Here is a 16003-nt window from a genome sequence, read left to right on the forward strand (position 1 = left end):
AGAAACGCAGGTTCCACAGTCATTGTCGTCTGCTTTCCAAAGGGTCTGAACTGACGACGTAATCTGTGCAATGGAGGTCGAAGGGCTTTCCAGCACCACAGAGCTTCATGGAACACCCAGGCCCCTGAGATGGCCCCCCCTCTGATCTCAAGTCCTGCTGTTTGCCTCTTGCTCACTCCTGCCTCTATTTGTACCTCAATGGGGCCACACTCATTCCCACCTCGGGGCCTTTGCACTTGCTGTTACCTCTGCTAAAAATACTCCTCCTTTTGCCTGTGAGAAGCTGTCCCTGGCTCTTCACAAGACTTTGTCCTTCTTGTGGTTCAGGTCTCAGATCACAGTCCCCTCCTTAAGAGACCTCTCCTGACTACCCCTTCTAAATCAGCAGCCCCAGGCCAGGTGCAGTGGCTCACGCCTGTAATCCCAAAACTGGGAGGCAAAGGCAGGAGGATTGCTTGAGCTCGGGAGCTTGAGACCAGCCTGGGCAACATAGTGAGACCTCCTCTCTTCTAAACCTACAAAAATCAGCTGGGCTTAGTGGTGTGTGCCTGTAGTCCCAGGTACTCAGGAGGCTAAGGTAGGAGGATTGCTTGAGCCAGGGAGATCAAGGCTGCAGTGAGCCATGATCGCACCACTCCACTGCAGCCTGGGGAACAGAGCATGACCCTGTCCCTGCCCCCCAAAAAATCAGCCCCTAATCTGTTTGTATACATCACATCTCCCTGCTTTACTTCCTTTGTAGTACTCACTCTCTGAAATAATTCTGCTCATTATTTGCTGACATGCTAGAAAAGCGACTGGCAAATGATTGACTCTCAATGAAGATGTGCTGAACGCAAGCCTTCATGAATGAAGAGGAAATCTTACTAACATCTTTTGTAATAACGACCCAGGTACCTATGTTCAAAAGGGCCTCAATCCTTCTAGTTAACAAGGGCAGAGACCACGAGAAACAACACTGTGTTTAGTAGCAACTTAACAACCAGCCAGCGGTTCTATCCACACACGCCACCGGGCATGGTTCCAAAGCTAAAAAGGCACTAATTGCTTTTCTATAAGGAGGTGGAACACAGTCCCTCCGTGTTCTTTAGGCCTGATGGTCTGCATTATCGGATCTGTTACCGTGTTAATTGTTCCTGTCTCACACAGCCAGTTTGGGCTTTCTTCTGCATATGTCTGGGATGGTGATGGGTTCCTATATAGAGGAGTACTGGGGAAGCCTGTGTGTGTGTGTGTCTCTGTGTGTGTGTGTGTCCTTGCATGTGTACACATGTGTGTAAAAAGCAGCCACACTCTGAGAATGGTTAACGGGTAGGCAGGCTGTCTGTACTCAGGGCCCTAAGACTGGCCCAGGAAAGGGCCGGGGGAGGTGGCGGGGGGTGAAGGTGGAGTGGGCTTGGCTTGCGCTCACTGCCTTTTCCACAACAGGAGCGCAAATGCTTGCCCAGCTGGAGTGAGTGAGGTGAACTCGAGTCGCCTTTAGGAATGGCTGAAAAAGCCCACACCTGGAAATCACTCCCTCCCTGCTCCTCCACGGCAGGTTGCATCTGGGAGACGCTTCGGTCATTAGAGGAATGAGCCGGGAGTGAGCAATTCACCAGCTCTCCAGCACTTGGTGGAAAGCAGCAGGCAAGGATGGATGTGGTTGACAGCCTTCTTGTGAATGGAAGCAACATCACTCCTCCCTGCGAACTCGGGCTCGAAAATGAGACGCTTTTCTGCTTGGATCAACCCCGTCCTTCCAAAGGTAAGTGTTGGAAGCTGTTATTTTAATTCAGGAAACGACTGAGTTGTGGGAGAAATCAGCAAAGACAAGGCTGATAAAAAATATATATAACCAAGTCATTGTGAGACAAGGCTGGATAAAGTCATATGTTCAGAAGTTTGGAGAAGAGATTAAAAAGCAGAATAGAGTCAAATATTCTTATTGTCCCCCATGGGAGAGTTGGGCATTCATGAATAGAACTTGGGGGAACAAAAGCAGGGGAGGAAAAGCTGAGTGAAGCAAGAGGGAGTACAAGTGTCAAAGCCTGAACTTACAAGCACAGCAGAAAAGGTGTTGTCACCATGCAGCTGTTTTCTTTTCTTGGGGGGAAACCCAGCATGAAGTGATTAAAGTGAAATAATGCTTAGCAGCCAGGAAAGAAAGTGATCACTGTTCACTTGAGGAGCTTTGTTCTTAAGAAAAAGTGGTTCCCTGAGTGATCCTTTAACAAACCAACCTTCTAAAAACAAAATAATTCAGTCTCTGCTTTCCTCAATTTGTTTCTGCAAAATGTTGTCAGGACAGGAATCGTGGGTCCAGTGATGTACACCCCGGTGGGGGGTAAATCGGCAGGAATTCACCCTTGGCTTCGGTTTTAGCATTCCGCTCTCATCACCTCCATCCCTCCGTCTTGCTCCTGTTACTCTCTGCAGAGTGGCAGCCAGCGGTGCAGATTCTCTTGTACTCCTTGATATTCCTGCTCAGCGTGCTGGGAAACACGCTGGTCATCACCGTGCTGATTCGGAACAAGCGGATGCGGACGGTCACCAACATCTTCCTCCTCTCCCTGGCTGTCAGCGACCTCATGCTCTGTCTCTTCTGCATGCCGTTCAACCTCATCCCCAATCTGCTCAAGGATTTCATCTTCGGGAGCGCCGTTTGCAAGACCACCACCTACTTCATGGGTAAGTTGCTGCTGGTGACTCTTTCTGGAGCTTGCTCCAGACCCCACTCAGCCCCAGACCTTCCCAAACCTCTGACAATCACAGCAAAGGAGCCCTGCTGAGGGCTGAATCACAGAACATCAGGCTGTGCATGGCTGTGTGCAAGGACATTGGCGCTGGCTTGACAGTCATCCGTATACATTCCCCACAAGTTTGTCCCCATAATCCATTTCGGAGATCAGTTTCTAAGAGTGAAATAAATTGATAGGAAAACACAGGGGCAGTTGATTTTGCTTGCTTCTACTTGAAGGGAAGAGGAACTTGCTTGCTTCTGTTTGAAGTCAAAAGTGACTTTAAGCTGCTCTATCCCTTTCTGGAAGCTGTTGACTGTGTCCTGATCTATACCCAACTTGAGTCCTGGCTTCTAGGGAGGGTGAGGATGATGGAGGAGGGTTCTTTGCAGTTGTTCCTTTTGTTTTCTTAGGGAACAGGGGCTATTTGAAAACCAGTTCTATCACAGTTCCAGATTCTCTTCTCAGGATTCACTTCCCAGCCTGTTCTCCGCAAAGCTGGGGCCATCTCTGGCAGAAAGAGAGAGAGAGAGAGAGAGGTCTCTGCCCCTAGATGAGAAGTTGAATTTGCTCCTGGGGGCTATGGGGTCACTAAGCTGATCCTGATTGGCTGAGATATGTAGCTCTTTGCCTATGCCAAACAAAAATGATGATAATGAAAATCACAAGAGCTAAATTTTGTTAGTGCTTTTATGCATTCGATGTGGTACTAAGTGCTTTGCCTTCCATGATCTTACCTTATCTCCCAACCACTCTATGAAGTAAATGCAATGATTCTTCCTTGTCTCACTAAGGAGGAAACGGAGGCACAGAGAAGTCCATAGTGTGCCTAACACCGCACAGATGGTAAGCAACAGAGCTGAGATTTGAGTCCAGATTAGCAGCCACACAGTGGTGAGCATGCTACCTCAGTTTGCCAACTGCTGTGGTTCTCTTGAAGTTGAACAAAAACACATTTCTTGGTCCTCTCTAGGTGCCAGATTGTCTAGTCCCTTGCCCTTTCTGAGAATTAGTTGGGAGAAGGGCAGAGATGGGAAATAAGAAGGGAGTTATTTTTTGTTCTGACCAAGCCTTGCAGAGTATGCAGAACTGAGTTAGGCTAGGGCAGTCTTCAATGACCAGAAAGCTTTAAAAGTCTTTATTTTTCCCAGTTGAGGAAGTGGGATTCTGCACTGACAAAATGATGGTGAATTACTGACCCTCGTGCCACCAAAAACCAAGAATGTGTCAATCCATGTCCAAGTCCTCTGGAAAAAAAAAAAAAGACAAAACTTACAAAGGAAAAAGATCATTGTTAAATAATGAAGCAATAATAATAACTAGCACTGTAGACATCTGAGGCCCATCCATATATATCTTATGGTAATACTATTTGGGAATCTTAACCAGAGAATGTGAACCGAGATTTTAAATGAGTGTTTTCATGGTGGCAAAACATCGTGAGTGCCACAGAGTTGTTCAGTTTGAAATGTTTAATTTTATGTTATGTAAATTTCAACTGCATAAAAAATATTTTATTGGGCAAAAGAAAAGCAACATCATTCTGAAAGTATTTGCAATATTATAATAATTTTGTTGGATTTTTAATTCCAATAATTTAGATTCTTCTCTTAATTTTGCAGTCTCCTCAATACTAATAATTAACATTCATTAGCTCCTAATTTGTAGCAAAAAGAAAAAGAATGCTTGCCTGCCAGTGAGCTTATAGTTATTGACGATCCATTACGCAGAACTGAGTCTTAGAGAGTTTTGGGCTATACTCTTGACTCTAAATGTCATCAACTCTTTAGGGTAAAATCCAGTAAAGCACAGCAAATCCTATCCCCAGAACATGAGTTTTTAGTTAATGGTTTGGGGGTCATAGACTTTTTTAAGACTCTAAGGAAAGCTAGAGCTAGGATCCCTAGAAAAATGACATTTTTGGACATAGTTTCAGAGAATTAGTTTATATCCACAAGAATAAGGAGAATCTAAGGACCCCAGTTTCAGGACCTCTGCTCCCAAATTTATATTAATTCTGAGGTTTAAGAAATCTTGGTAAGAGATATTCAGAAGAACTGACAGAACTTATAGCAGAAGGACTCTACAGGGAATTTTAAGGGAATAATAGGACATTTTAATAAGCATGCATATACAAATACAAAAATAATGGAAGTTAAGCTTTTTGGGCAATGCTGAAGCACATGATTTTATTTATTTTTTATTTTAATTTTTTTTCCATAGGCCATCTAAGACCAAGAAGTACATGATTTATTTTATTTTATTTTTGAGATGGAGTGCCTCTCTGTCGCCCAGGCTGGGGTGCAGTAGTGCGATTTCGGCTCACTACAACCTTGGTTCCAGCAATTCTTCTGCGTCAGCCTTCCAAGTACCTGGGATTACAGGCACGTGCAGCCATGCCTGGTTAATTTTTGTATTTGTAGTAGAGACGGGGTTTCACCATGTTGGCCAGGCGGGTCTCAAACTCCTGACCTCAAGTGATCTGCCTGCCTCGGACTTCCAAAGTGTTGGTATTACAGGCATGAGCCACCGCACCCAGCCAAGACATACATGATTTTAAATGAGGTGCATTTGATATTTTCTTACTGTAGTGGTGATGCTTGCTCATTCTACAAAATACAGAAAAATAAAAACAATAAGACAGGAGACTTTAGTCCCCCACCCAGAGAAACCTTTAGTTACCGTATGGGGCATTTTCCCTCATCTTTTTTACTACTTATTTTTTTTCAACAAGCTGCATTTTGAAATATAGATTGTTTCACTATTAAGAACAGTATGTACTCAAAATTTTTAGAAAAAGCCTTCATGCCTCTGGCTCGGATCACAGTGACCTTTCAGGGTCACAGAGCCCTTGAGAATCTTGGGTTTTTAGAATCATCTTAACTATGCAGACCATACTCAAAATTAGAGCTTTTCTTCAGATTTTAGAGAAACCTCTTCTGTGGGGGCAAGAACGAATTTCATCCCCTCGGTTATTAATTAATGAGCACCTTGAGCCTAAGCAGGTGTTAGGTGATAATCAAAGCTCCATAAACTTATTAAAAATTGGCAATGAGATGTATTTACAAATCCATTTATTTAACTGCCTTAAACCCTTTCTGGAACAAAGCTGAGAATAAATCGTCTTTTAAAAATATACATACACAATATTTCTTTACCTTCCAAGCGTTTTCTTTTGATATCAAACCTGTGCAGATCAGATATATTCAAGCTAATGTGCAAATAAACTTTGTATTTCAGAGTCAACATAACCGGCTTCTTTGTTCCTTTCCCAGGCACCTCTGTGAGTGTATCTACCTTTAACCTGGTAGCCATATCTCTAGAGAGATATGGTGCGATTTGCAAACCCTTACAGTCCCGGGTCTGGCAAACAAAATCCCATGCTTTGAAGGTGATTGCTGCTACCTGGTGCCTTTCCTTTACCATCATGACTCCGTACCCCATTTATAGCAACTTGGTGCCTTTTACCAAAAATAACAACCAGACCGCGAATATGTGCCGCTTTCTACTGCCAAATGATGTTATGCAGCAGTCCTGGTAAGGTTGCATTGTTTATTTTTAAAAATACAACTTGATGTAATTTTGCAATATTATGAAAAACTGAGATGCCTTGCCCAGAGTGGTTGGGGGATCAGTTTCCTGGAGACGTTTTGAGAAGGTCATTCTAGCCTTGTTCTAGGATAATCATGATAGCAAACACTTAGCTGGCGAGCTCTGTTTTAAATGCCATGCGTATATTCATTCAATCAATCCTCTGAAAACACTCTAAGATAGGTATTATTATTGTGCCCGTTTTGCAGTTGAGGAAACTGAGACTTGGAAAGGTTAAGTTTCCCAATTCACAAACCTAAGAAAGAGGCAGAGGCTCTGTGCTTAATCACTATGCAGTATGCTTCTAAATGCTGTAGTGGAGGGTTAGGCTAATTGTAGAGCTATGATTTTCTTTCTTTTTCTTTTTCTTTTTTTTTTTGAGACGGAATTTTGCTCTTGTTGTCCAGGCTGGAGTGCAATGGTGTGCTCTCAGCTCACCACAACCTCCGCCTCCCGGGTTCAAGCGATTCTTCTGCCTCAGCCTCCTGAGTAGCTGGGACTACAGGCATGCGCCACCATGCCCGGCTAATTTTTTTGTATTTTTAGTAGAGGTGGGGTTTCTCCATGTTGGTCAGGCTGGTTTCGAACTCCTGACCTCAGGTTATCCACCTGCCTCGACCTCCCAAAATACTGGGATTACAGGCGTGAGCCACCGCGCCTGGCCTTCTTTTATTTAATAAAATTTTTACTTTAAAATAGAGATTGGGTCTCACTATATTGCCTAGGCTGGTCTTGAATTCTTAGGCTCAAGTGATCCTCCCACCTTGGCCTCCCAAAGTGCTGGAATTACAGGCATGAGCCACTGCACCTGGCAATGATTTTCTAAAGAATTAAGACAGGGCAGGGAATGAGTCCCAAATCCCACATGGTTTTTCTTAGAGCTGAAGCAGCTCTGGTACTTACCCAGACCATTTTACCAGAAATAAAAACGCAAGATTCTAATACTGGTTCCTTTGCTTACTAACTGGGCACCTTGGGCAAATTCACATAAGCTCTCTGAACATCAGGTTGCTTATCTCTATAAGGAGTTAAAAATGTGGATATTTAAAAAATCTACCTCACTGGGTGGCTGTAAGATACAAAGGAGAATATGTGCATAAAAATGTCATTATAAAAAAGGCTACGCAAATTGCAGGGTATTATATTTACCAATTCCAGGGATGTTTTAGAAGCAGCGAACTAGACATTGAGTAACAGCCCCAAACTGAGATCATCTCTGCTTTTCTTGCTTTCCTCCTTTCATTTCAACCAAGTAGCACACACACACACAGGAATTACGTTGCAAATGAGAGGAATATTTCCAAGGCTTGAAAAGGAATCTTATCAAAACATGTCAAATTGAAATGAGAAATGGCCCAGCCACCATGAGCCTCTGACAATTTTATGGCCTAATCGTGTAACCTCACACATGCCAGACTGCAGAAGTGATTTAGGGGCCAGACTCATAAAGAAGGAGGCTGTGATTCTTCAGGAATCAAAGCTGTTTAGAGAAAGCATAGCTCTACCCAGCCATGCACTAGAATGATGATGCCACTATGCTAGCCTCACAGGGTCATGGAGAATGGACGCCCATGTAAATGTTTGAGCTGCTTATGGGTTGGAAACAGCCAGAATGGCATGTTTTGTAAGACCCAGAAGGTTTTCCATTGTCCCTGCCTAAGCATTTGATTACTCTGTTGTTTGGCAAATGGTATACCGTGATGCTTAAAAGCATAGCTTCTAGGTTCTGGAATCGTATTTTGGGGGTTCAAATTCCACCTCTGCTACCAGCTGTGTGACTTTGGACAAATTATTTAATCTCTTTAATTCTCAGTTTCCTCCTCTCTGCTGTAGGTATTAAGACAATAGCACCTACCTCAATGGTTATTATGAGAGTTAAATGTAATTATGTATGTAAAATGCTTAGCCTATATGTAGCGCATAGAAATTCTTGATGTATGTAAGTAATTTTTAAGGGTTTTTAAAACAGCTTTATTGAAATGCTATTCACATACTCTCATTTTTTAAAGCTTACGTTCTTTTTAATACGTAGACTTCTTTCAAGCACAGAATTACGCCAAACTTTTCCAATTAAACTAGTCCTTCATCAGAGGCTTCATCTAAAAAAAGAAAAGAAGTAAACAACTTATAATGACTGAATTGCCAGACATGAAGTTGCCAAGGATATTAAATACTAGTAATTAATGTGTTTGCTCAGGCCAGTAAAAATACACATAAACCCTATTCACTCCTTCCCATTTGAGTTTGAAGGCCTAAAGTTGCTGGTTATTGGATTTCTTTTGATTTCATTAGGCACACATTCCTGTTACTCATCCTCTTTCTTATTCCTGGAATTGTGATGATGGTGGCATATGGATTAATCTCTTTGGAACTCTACCAGGGAATAAAATTTGAGGCTAGCCAGAAGAAGCCTGCTAAAGGTAACTATCTTGTAGCTGTGTGTTTATGCCAAATAAGCACAAAAGCTTGTTTTCTATCATTTGAATAGGTATACCCAGAGTGTACGTAAAGTTTGTTGGAAAATTTTTTAAGTATTCTTACGAGACTCTGTGTCAAGAAGCACAGTCATGGGCCCAGTGTTTCATTTTCTCATCTGTAAAATGGGGAAATCGTTCCTTTCAAAAGCGTTCTGAGTGGAATAAAGTAACACACATATAACCCAATAACAAGCCGAGGCCTCTTCTATGCCAGCTGTTCTGTAGTGCTGTATTCAAACAGACCCTCTTCCACAACCAGAGCTACTTGTAATTCCAGCCTGTTTTGTGTCTCTCCAAAGGCACTGGAAGGGATTTGATTCCTAACCCACAGCCGGCTTTTTGTTGTCTCCTCCTCAACCTCTCTCCTCCTTTTTATTTTCACCCTGCAGTGGCCACAAAGCCTCACTCCTTCTCCATTCATTCCAATCCACTGTCCATGAAAATTGACCTTGACACCCTTGTTGACATAGCTTTTCCCTTCTCACTCCGTGCCCTAACTCAGCCCTCTACTATGTGGATAACTGAGTCTCTCTAGCTTCTTTGGTTTTCATGGTTTTTTTTCTTCTTCTCCAGATTCCTCATCATAAAAGCAATCTGGAATCTTACCAGCAAGCAGGAACCTTCCCTCTGGGGAGCTAATGAAGGGAAGGAAGAGTGTGAATATTCATTCTTTAATGATTTTTTTCTTGTAACCTACATACATAAGATATTGTTTTTATTATATATTTTATTCATTTTAAGCAGCTTTTCATTGAAGGGAAGAACTAGTATAGATCAATGCTTACTGATATCAGTGTAAGGCCAGGTTGTCTGCCATTTCTCAGTTCGTTTTTGGTCTGGCCTTCTTGATGGAGGGGAGTGGGGGCTCCATGCCTTCTACCGGGCATGACCCATCCCCAACAATGAGTGATGTCTCTTGCCCACCCAGAAAGGAAACCCAGCACCACCAGCAGCGGCAAATATGAGGACAGCGATGGGTGTTACCTGCAGAAGTCCAGGCCCCCGAGGAAGCTGGAGCTCCGGCAGCTGTCCACCGGCGGCAGCAGCAGGGCCAACCGCATCCGGAGCAGCAGCTCCGCGGCCAACCTGATGGCCAAGAAGAGGGTGATCCGCATGCTCATCGTCATCGTGGTCCTCTTCTTCCTGTGCTGGATGCCCATCTTCAGCGCCAACGCCTGGCGGGCCTACGACACCGCCTCCGCAGAGCGCCGCCTCTCAGGGACCCCCATTTCCTTCATCCTCCTCCTGTCCTACACCTCCTCCTGCGTCAACCCCATCATCTACTGCTTCATGAACAAACGCTTCCGCCTCGGCTTCATGGCCACCTTCCCCTGCTGCCCCAATCCTGGTCCCCCAGGGGTGAGGGGAGAGGTGGGGGAGGAGGAGGAAGGCAGGACCACAGGAGCCTCTCTGTCCAGGTTCTCGTACAGCCATATGAGTGCCTCGGCGCCACCCCAGTGAGCTGTTCCCTGACCCTCCACTGCAGAAGGAAGGCGGGGAGGAGGCAGAGGAGGAAGAACAGAAGAAGAGATCAGGAAAAGAAGGAAGCAGAGGTGATGGAGAAGGAAGGCTCCACCTCCAGTGGGAACTCTTCAAGGTCTGCTTTCCATCCTTCATCTGGATTCCAGAGCACTGCTCCAGTGGGGCCATGACTTGGTTCCTAGGCAGTTCAAAGCAGGAAATGTTAAGTAACACTCACCACCAGAAAAACCTCAGCAGGCCAGGGACGGGAGTCCAGCAGGGCTCATACTGCAAATGGAGTTGCCAAGCACATGTTCAAAATGGAGATGTGAGGCCTACTGAGCTTTCAAACCTTCTAGAACATCCAAGGTGGGCTCTCACTCCTCCTGGGACACATTTCCATGCTCTGCTTTTTCTGCTTATGGAGAATTGTGGTGGTTGCTCTGCCTGCAGGGAGCCCATCACCCTATCATGTATCCGCTGTAGCCTTCCACCTCATTGTGACCACAAAGGGAACAGGAAGCAAACCCTCTCTGGCCATTTTGTTCTGGGTACGGCAGTAGCCTGATTTCTTCATCTTGAGGTTGGCCAAGAACATTCGGAGTCATAAGCTAGTTGTCATCAGAATAGCATAAGCAATGTCTGAAAGATGGAAGTTTCAACCCAATACTTCTTTTTTTCTTTTTCTTTTTCTTTTCTTTTTTTTTTTTTTTTTTTTTTTTTGAGACTGGGTCTGGCTCTGTCATCCAGGCTGAAATGCAGTGGTGCCATCTCAGCTTATTGCAAACTCTGCTTCCTGGGCTTAGGTGATCCTCCCACCTCAGCCTCCATAGTAGCTGGGATTACAGGCATATGCTACCATCTGGCTAGTTGTTTGTCTGTTTGTTTGTTTGTTTTGTAAAGATGGGGTTTCAGTATGTTGCCCAGGTTGGTCTCAAACTCCTGGGCTTAAGTTTGAGCCTCCCAAAGTGCTGGGATTATAGACACGAGCCACCACACCCAGCCTTGAATTTAGCATTTCTAAAGAGAAAAGAGTACAAGGCAAATAGCTGGATGGAATGCTATCTTACTTTAAGCAATGTTAAGTGGCAGAAGGTGCACTTCATGATATATATATTACTTAATTTCTCCTTTATATGGTGATATTAAACCTCACGACTTCTTTGCCTCAACTCAATTTCTCATATTCTTCTACATTTCCTCCTCCCCAGAAAAGATCTCCAGGAACAAAGGAGCATCTACCTGGCCAAAGGTAGAAACACGTATAATCAGGCCCAGAATTAAAACTGGCACACTTGGACTCAGTTAACAAATAGCTTTTGAATGTCAAAGCTGTCCATGCCTTTAAATGCAATCTATATGCTTGCTAATAATTTGCTAATTTTATGTATACGTGTAAACCAAACATAAAATATGTTCTTTACATATGAATATACTCTTTGGTGTTCTTTAAAAAAAGAATAGTTATTGGATATAGGAATTCAGCTAGTATTATAATTTTACATTCCTTCATGACAAAGTTTCATGCGAACTTCATTTCTTAGCAGAATTCGTGTTGAAATATCTCTCCTCTGATTTAGAAATCTCAAATAAGATACAAGCTGTACATTCAGATACCAGGAAGTGCATTTCTAGAATAGTATGTATCAGTTCAGTCTACCAACACTTCTTTCTCACTTTTTTTAGAGCAACATTGTCCTGTCCGCTTACACACATTAACATGAACATATCTGACAGAAGCAAGTTTGCCTGCTAGTGTGGGAAGCAAACAGGAAACAAACAAACAAACAAAACCACCGTTAATAGTTTCGTGCCTCTAGGCATCAGGGAAGTGAACTTTGCTTTTTCTTATTTCCATGGGGTTATGGCCGTCCATTGATCCAGGCCTGATGTTCTGTGAGGCACACAAGGATTTTGATTCTCCAAAAAATTCAATGTGGAAAGGGGAAAAAGAGAGTGACAAGAAGTGATGATGAATAGCGTAACAGATATGTAATGGGACAAGATGTGAGTGTCACATTTTTGGAGGGGGGGATTGTCACATGCTAACAGAAGAAATTATTGAGTGTGTGACTAGTACAGGGGACCTTTCAAGCCAGACTGTTCCTCAGACTGCAATCTAATTTTACTATCTGTCGCTAGCCACCTCAGTCAAAGATTTCAAGGTAAAAAATTCAACTGACTCAAACATGCACTGCTAAAATGGTGACAATAAAGGGTGTAAGAAATGAAAATCTCTCCAATATTTGAGTAAGTTCTACATTATCTACAATTTTCCTGCCAGAAGAATAAGTCCTTATTTCTAGCAGTGTTAGCATATAAATGAAGATAAATTAGGCCCCCCATTATTGGGAAGCTCTGGAAGTTCCAAAGGCCTGTTAACCTAAAAATAGCTGCTAAATTCTAACTTCAGATCAGCAATGAATAGCTTTTAGGATGATCACGTCTTATGCACTAAAATACATCCTGTATTTTATCTGGCAACCCTACTTTAAAATATTTTTAAAGCACATAAAAAAAGTTACAAAATTTTTAAAAGCACATAAAAATAAAAACAATTTCCCAGATACAGAGTAGTAAAATGCCTCTATTCACTAGATTTATTGGAAAGTCTTTCACATATGGAAACTTGTTTTAAAAAGAATTTTAAAAGGCATTAACTTTTAGAAACTTTGTCCTTTAAGAAGGTCTGATTTTACTGTTTTAAAAAATTGACATAATTCTATTGTAGTACTTTGTTAACTGCCTTTATATCATGCTAAAGTAGAATGCTAATTTGAGTTTGAAATATAGTGGCTAATAGAGCTAAGAAAACACATTCATCATCATTCTCTGGTATTTTCTAGTGTCTTCTGGTAGCTCCCACTCATCCCCAGAGTAGCAAGGTAGAACTTGAACCCGGAGGTGGAGACTTGTATCTTTGCTCTTCAATTAAGCTGTGTGTCTCAGTGGCTTCTTGTACCCCAGTTCCTGTGGGAATCTTGTATCATAAGCGTGTAATAGTGAAGAAGCATGTGTGTATTTCTGTGGCTTGTTTACACACATCTGTGTATGCTTAACCGGTGTTCCCACCGTTCAAATCAAATGTAACCTTCATGAGGCTGACAACAGCTGTCGAACCTCCGCTGTATTTCCTGCCAGTGTTTTGCCCAGTACTCTGCACTTTGTGTGTTCAATAAATGCTGTTACTGACTTCCACTGTGCACCTGTGCTTCCGGCGCCCTCTCTTTCTGTCCACAGCTGTGATTCCCAACAAGGAAAGGCACATTCTTGGGAAGGTGGAGGGGCATGGCAGCAGAATTTCTAGAAGACTTTTTCCAACTCTGGTGTATCCCCGTCCAAGATTCTAGGTGTGAGCATTTGCTGCCTCCCCTTTTCTCTCCTCCTTGATGTGTGTGTGTGTGGAGAGGGTGAATGTAATCAAAGTGATGCCGGTGGGCTGGAGGAGGTCCCCAAATGCCGGTGGGACCCGGACCCCAGCTTGTGTCCAGGCTGTTGACACCATCACAAGAAGGAATTCAAGGACAAGTCAGAAAATAGTGAGAGTACGGAGATTTATTGCAAAAGGAAAAGTACACACTCAAGAAATGGGGGCCGGGCACGGTGGCTCACGCCTGTAATCCCAGCACTTTGGGAGGCCGAGGTGGGTGGATCACGAGGTCAGGAGATTGAGACCATCTTGGCTAACACGGTGAAACCCCGTCTCTACTAAAAATACAAAAAATTAGCCGGGCGCAGTGGAGGCGCCTGTAGTCCCAGCTACTCGGGAGGCTGAGGCAGGAGAATGGCGTGAACCCAGGAGGTGGAGCTTGCAGAGAGCCCAGATAGTGCCACTGCAGTCCGGCCTGGGCTAAAAAGGGAGACTCCTCTCAAAAAAAAAAGGGGTGGGGGGAGGGGTGCGGGGTATACTCAAGAGAGAGACACACAGTGGCGTTTGGGGCTGCTACCTCTACTCTATGGGTTTCTTTCTTTTTTCTTTTTCTTTTTCTTTTTTTTTTTTTTTTTTTTTTTTGAGACGTAGTTTCATTCTTGTAGCCCAGGCTGGAGTGCAGTGGTGCTATCTTGTCTCACTGCAACCTCCACCTCCCGGGGTCAAGCGATTCTCCTGCCTCAGCCTCCCAAGTAGCTGGAACTACAGACGCCCGCCACCACACCCAGCTAATTTTTGTATTTTTAGTTGAGACAGGGTTTCACCATGTTGGCCAGCCTGGTCTCGAACTCCTGACCTCAGGTGATCTGCCCTCCTCAGCCTCCCAAAGTGCTGAGATTACAGGTGTGAGCCACAGTGCCCGGCCAAGGGGTGGAATATTCATGAAGATTCCTGGAAAAAAGGTGGCGATCTCTCAAAGCTGTGATGCCACCCATTTTTACACCAAATATGGGTGGTCTCAGAACGGTCGTGGCACTGGTGGGTGTGTGTTTAGTATGTTAATGAGTGAATAATGAGGTCCTAGGTGAAATCTAGTCAGATCCAGCGCCATGTTGGATGCAGTCAGTCTCAGCCAGCTTGGTCCACACCCTGGTTTTCAGGGTCTTATCAGCCCGTAGCCTCCATGGCTATTTCAAAAGTTTCCTTTTGCTAGTCATGTGAAACTGCTGCCTGGAATTTTCTGTTCTCCTGAGACAACCCTATATTATTCCTGTCTCAGAAAATGTCACCAATGGGAGGGTGTTGCACCTGTGAATGATGTGAAGTCACCGATAGAAGAGGGCTGGGAGCCTGTGGTCTATAGTATCCCTCAGCTTGGTGCCTCCTGCCCTCATTCCCTTTAAGGAGAGTAGTCAAAAACCATCACCACGTGTCTAATCCGTACAAAAGTATCCAGTTCACTCATTAGCAGTGATAAGTGTTATCAAAGCCACGTGGCTCCCTTGGCCTTTCCCTCCCATCCATCTGCTCTCCCTCAGGGCCTCTCTGGGGACCTCTGGGAGACTTTCTGGGCCACCTAAACCCATTCTACATCTGCCGACTCCCCGTGGCTGGCTCTCAGCTCCAAGCATGGCACTCCCCTCCCTCTGACTCCTTGAATTGGATGTTTCTGACTTCTCTGGCTTCCTGGCCCCCCTCAAGTATAACACAGCCTCCTGGTTTCCTAAACCTGATCCCACAGCCCAGGACCAGCCCCACAACTCCAAGACGCACCTCAGGTCTTGGAAACCCAGCCCGGGTGGAATTTCAGATCCTCCTTCTTGCCTAGGAAGAGAAGTCAGACAAGTAGACATTATTCAGCACTTAGCATAGTTCACAGAACATAACATGTGCTCAATAAACATTTCAGGGAATGAGTGGATGAATGGATGAACGAATACACTTGAACGGCATTGTTCCTTGATGCCAGTTCTTTCCTGGTGTCTTTGGGGAGACATGCCTTCCCAACCAAGAAGCCTTTGTGCAGAGGGTGCAGTAGTGCCTGATAAAGGAGGCAGTTGATTGGGCAATTGCATTCTATTTCCAATCGTCCTCGCTGTATGTAATGTCTGGTAAATTTTGCTTTTGAGTTCACTGACCATAAAAGCCGCTTCTATGAGTAAAGCGGATATACTCTGGACTGGAAATTCTAAAGTCTATATCCCAATCTCAGCAGCTATCACTAACTTACAGCGTGGCTCTAAGCAAGTCAGGCCCTCCCTGGGTATCAATTTCCTCTTGTACATAATGAGGGGTGACGGGTTGTGGCTCTTATACTGTGTGACTCAGTGGGTCAGAATATGCTACCCTTGGTTGGGTGCAGTGGCTCATGCCTGTAATCTCAG

The 16003-nt window shown here is 44.1% G+C and overlaps 1 protein-coding gene across 1 annotated transcript; it reads left to right on the plus strand.

Moving 5' to 3' along the window:
• Nucleotides 1-1409: 1409 nt before the first annotated feature.
• Nucleotides 1410-10493, plus strand: CCKAR (cholecystokinin A receptor). The gene is made up of 5 exons (XM_032135923.1): nt 1410-1747; nt 2419-2670; nt 5996-6257; nt 8604-8731; nt 9717-10493. Exons 1-5 carry the CDS (start codon nt 1636-1638, stop codon nt 10247-10249), a joined length of 1287 nt encoding a protein of 428 aa, XP_031991814.1. The 5' UTR covers nt 1410-1635; the 3' UTR covers nt 10250-10493.
• The last annotated feature ends 5510 nt before the right edge of the window (nt 10494-16003 follow it).

Source organism: Hylobates moloch, unplaced genomic scaffold (assembly GCF_009828535.3).
Source record: "Hylobates moloch isolate HMO894 unplaced genomic scaffold, HMol_V3 SCAFFOLD_17, whole genome shotgun sequence".
NCBI classification, from domain to species: domain Eukaryota; kingdom Metazoa; phylum Chordata; class Mammalia; order Primates; family Hylobatidae; genus Hylobates; species Hylobates moloch.

Coding starts and splice junctions, on each gene's coding strand:
- CCKAR (XM_032135923.1), top strand. CDS start 1,636: ATGGATGTGGTTGACAGCCTTCTTGTGAATGGAAGCAACATCACTCCT. Junction 2,671..5,995: donor GACCACCACCTACTTCATGG/GTAAGTTGCTGC, acceptor TTCCTTTCCCAG/GCACCTCTGTGAGTGTATCT. Junction 8,732..9,716: donor CCAGAAGAAGCCTGCTAAAG/GTAACTATCTTG, acceptor TTGCCCACCCAG/AAAGGAAACCCAGCACCACC.